The sequence below is a fragment of the Apostichopus japonicus genome, chromosome 23 (genome assembly GCF_037975245.1).
Source record: "Apostichopus japonicus isolate 1M-3 chromosome 23, ASM3797524v1, whole genome shotgun sequence".
Lineage (NCBI taxonomy): Eukaryota > Metazoa > Echinodermata > Holothuroidea > Aspidochirotida > Stichopodidae > Apostichopus > Apostichopus japonicus.
This window is the reverse complement of record NC_092583.1, coordinates 13,765,706-13,769,562: the sequence shown is the minus strand read 5'-3', so window position 1 is coordinate 13,769,562 and position 3,857 is coordinate 13,765,706. Positions and strand designations below refer to the sequence as shown.

The 3,857-nt window shown below is 36.2% G+C and overlaps 1 protein-coding gene across 1 annotated transcript; it reads right to left on the bottom strand.

The window, feature by feature from the left end:
- Positions 1 to 482: 482 nt before the first annotated feature.
- LOC139964749 (uncharacterized) lies at positions 483 to 3,471 on the bottom strand. The gene is made up of 3 exons (XM_071966683.1): positions 3,145 to 3,471; positions 1,658 to 1,879; positions 483 to 756 (listed from the first exon to the last, which is right to left on the bottom strand). The coding sequence occupies exons 1-3, from the start codon at positions 3,220 to 3,222 to the stop codon at positions 730 to 732; spliced, it is 327 nt and encodes a 108-aa protein (XP_071822784.1). The 5' UTR covers positions 3,223 to 3,471; the 3' UTR covers positions 483 to 729.
- Positions 3,472 to 3,857: the final 386 nt, after the last annotated feature.

The window sequence follows — 3,857 nt, the reverse complement described above, 5'->3', positions numbered from 1 at the left end:
CTTCAACCTCTCTCATATTGTATTGCTTTGTTACCTTCAGTGTTTTTGAATTGCTATTTCTTAAATTATAGGGCAGTCTAGGGTAAGTTTGCAATAATGAAAACTTCTCTGACTTTGCTCTGTGATTCAGCTTTGTCCTTCAACTATATGATCAGATTCCACCAGAATGGTAAAACGTCTTGAGGTAAGGAAACATTTCTGCAACATGATGCATGTGCCAAAGCTACTGTATAATTCATGGAAATGGCTGAAAAATAATGTCAAATAATTTTTCCGCTGAATAAATTTTAACAATTTTTGTTCAGGCTGTGTAAACTAATATTCAGTGATAAACAAGGTTACTGTTTGACTTTCAAACACATTATCTATCGATGTGTAACACAGTACAACATGTAAAGTATATAAAAATACCTTTATGTCACCTAAAAGTTAGTACTTACTAAACTTAAAGATACAAGAAAAAGATACAAGCAATGCAAGGGTAATTTTTTTCACATGATTTATTTACAGCAAGTTTACAATATTTTATCAAGTTGAAATGAAGAAGCAATGAAATTAAAAGACAAAATTGAAATGGTAAAAACAATGGACCATTACAAATGGAAGTAATTTAACTACTGACAAGGTGAATGCTTGTGCCATCATTGGAGGCAGAGCGTCCGTTTGTTATTTCAGCATTTGGTCCGCAACATCTACTCTGTAACATGTGATGCTGCCTAACCATAGAAACTACCAAAGTTGGGCAAAGTCGGTATCCTGTGAAAGAAATATAACAGATGGAATTGTTATGTTTATTATAAATACTTCCATACTATTTCGGATGTATAGGATTTAAGTGTAAAACTTAGAAGACCTAAGAAATGTTAAAAAAAAAAAGAAAGATTAATAAAATGATGGTCACAGGGTTGTCTACTTGTCTTAAATGAAGTCAGAGATACCTCAAAATAAGCTAGAAAGGCAAATACTGGTCACTCGTGTTCCTACTTGAACAACTATTCTACAGTAAATTTCATATTGCCTTTCCTCACTGAAAATGATTTTACTTAACCCTTGGCCAGGTCATTGAATAATTTGGTGGTGTCTGATGTGCATCCATTAAAGCACAGTTATTCAAACCTGCTTGCAATTATTACTTAAAATTGGAGCAATTTGGAGGTAAAAATTATGACTTTTTAATCTTGGTTTCAATTTGTGAATTATGCTCAACATGTCAAAACAAGAAAAGTATCCTTGATTTCACTTGGTTCGTTCTCCATTGATACAAAGTGTTCTAAGTATTTCCTGTTTGGAAGGGGACTAATTCATTTAGAGAAACTTAAAACATTCTAATTCGAGAGACCTGGCCTGATTAATTAGTCATGAATTTCCCTTCCGATGAGGCTTTGATGGATGACTACCCTGAATGACCACGAGTCTCAACAAGGAAAGATCATTTTTACATGGAAAAGTTTCGCATGGCACTTTTTGACAACTTCTACAGCTTTTGTTTCTAATGAAATATCATGGTTTCTATGTAAAACAAAGTGCTATGCATCTTTGCACAGTTTGTCTAGCTTACTTGCACATTTTCATTTTGTCAAGACAAACCAGATAATTCTGTATTCCCTGGTTAATATCAGCTCACAATCAGGGAGGGCCTATGCAGCTTTATACTCACATTATATCGCCTGCTCATTTTGGCACTAAAGTCCTTGATGGCAGCTTCTTGTATTTGTCTTCTTCTCTCTTCATCGATAGATCTGTGATATTGTCCCCTTGGACACATTCCATCTCTGCCTAACAAGGCGTTAAGTTGCTTTTCGTAAGATGAGTCATTTGGATTCTGGCTGCCAGCTTCAAACTCTTTTCTGTGCTGTTCAATGAGTTTCTTCAGCTCTTCCTGCAAAAAGCAAGCAAATAGTTCTTACATATTTCAGGCAAATGGGGCCAAGAAAGGAAGTCCTTTTTAAACCCTCCCAACTTCAGCACAAAACAGATACAAAAGTTCACAAACAACAACTAAACACTAACAGCACTACACACTAATTATACACTGTACAACTCCAATTGCCAAAAAAGTATAGTTCTTCATCATAAAACACAGAAATTAATGTCATTTAAGGAAAGAACAAATGATCCTTTCAGTTTTAACGCAATGTGGTTAACAACATGATGAATCAACCACAGGTTGCCCTTTTGACTTGATAATTTTTTTTTTAATACAAAGATGATATAGGCCTAAGTTTGGCCAACTGCCAAAAAGTACATCACAAGTTCTCTTTAATGATGAATGGACAGACACAAGACTAGACAACAATGATAGTTGATTGACAATGGATTATCCAGAAAGGTCATTGATATATTTTTTAAACTTAGGTTGGCTAATTTGCAAAATGTTAAAGGCATTGAAAACTCGCCCCAAACTGTGCTCCGAAAAGTTAACTTTCCGTTGCTTGCAAATGACGTTTTCTTCTTGTCGCTACAAAATGCAGACAGTAATGAAATGTGATACCTTGTTATCTTTTATCTAGACCTGAGATGTCCACGCTGCTATGTACACTGTGTTGTGGGTATTGACCGTAGCTGTATGTATTGACTGTACACTAGTGTCTAATTACCGGCGGTAGCAAGCTGTGTGTGTATTTTCTGGGATCGATGGTGGTGTCTAACACTTCTGTTACACCTCCTTCAAAACTAGGTCAGATTACGGGCATGAGATGTTTCTTTGTTCGCGAGTTTTCACACCCTTTAAATTGATTTGAAGAGGGTTACTTTCCGCCATGAAAACCGTGCTTCTCTGCCATGGTGAAAATGGTGGTTCATATGGTGGAAAGTAACTGTGGCAGAAGTGAGTAACAAGAAAACAGGCTTATAGGCCTGGCCTAAATTGAATTTCCAGCAAACCCCTGATTTTGTATCACTACTACTAGTACTAGGCTAGGGTATCAACTATCACTATATCAATTATCAGATATATAGCATATAACTCTAGAGCATTGAGTCTTAAATTTTTGGCAATACTGCCAATACTAGGCTTCTCATGTTTTAATAGGCTACCGAAATTTTCTTTGCTAGCTAGGCCCTACTCAGTCAGTGTAGTTGTTAAAAACCAAGTTGGAACTATGTCCTGTCTTACAATTACATGCATGCTTCAGTTAGTCATACCTTATACTTTTGTTCCCATTCGTGCTTTTTGTCCACTACTCGTTGCTTCCGTAATGCTTCCCAGTGCAAAGCAGACATTTTGTAATCCTGTAAAAACTTGATGCAGTACCACTATATTCGGCCTAACTTTGACAACCGCACCCTAGCCTCTTTTTATCACACTGTGAGTTTGGCAGCGTTTCTATACTATTAAAGTGGTAAGAAAAGGGAAAGTAAAGGCTATATTTTAGGCGAAGTGACAGTGACGCGGTTGGTTATAGCCTCTTGATATGCCTAACGTTCGTGTTTAGCGCAACTGAGTATGGGATGTCCAGGTGACTCTTGGTTGCTGTGTATACATTTTTAGTTACTAGGGATTAGACTCCGGCCAGTCGTTCTTGTGCTACTGATTATCAGTATGCGAAACGTGTGAAGGTGATGGATTCTCGTAGGGGCAACGAAGCCAGGGAGGCCCAGTCGGTACGGCCTCCAAGTTGAGTGAAAAACCCCAAAAGTTCCTTATACGTAATAGAAAGCGTTCTCTTTTTGATAACTTAAAGTATCCTTATTACAATTTTTGTATACAAAATATGTTTCTTTTATGTTGTTTAAAATGCACCATTCGTTGAAACCTATGAAATATTATTATATTAAGAGCAAAATATAATTAAAAATATTCCTTTTTAAACAAAATTGGAAGTTCTAGAATTTGTAGTACGTAATACACAAAAGAT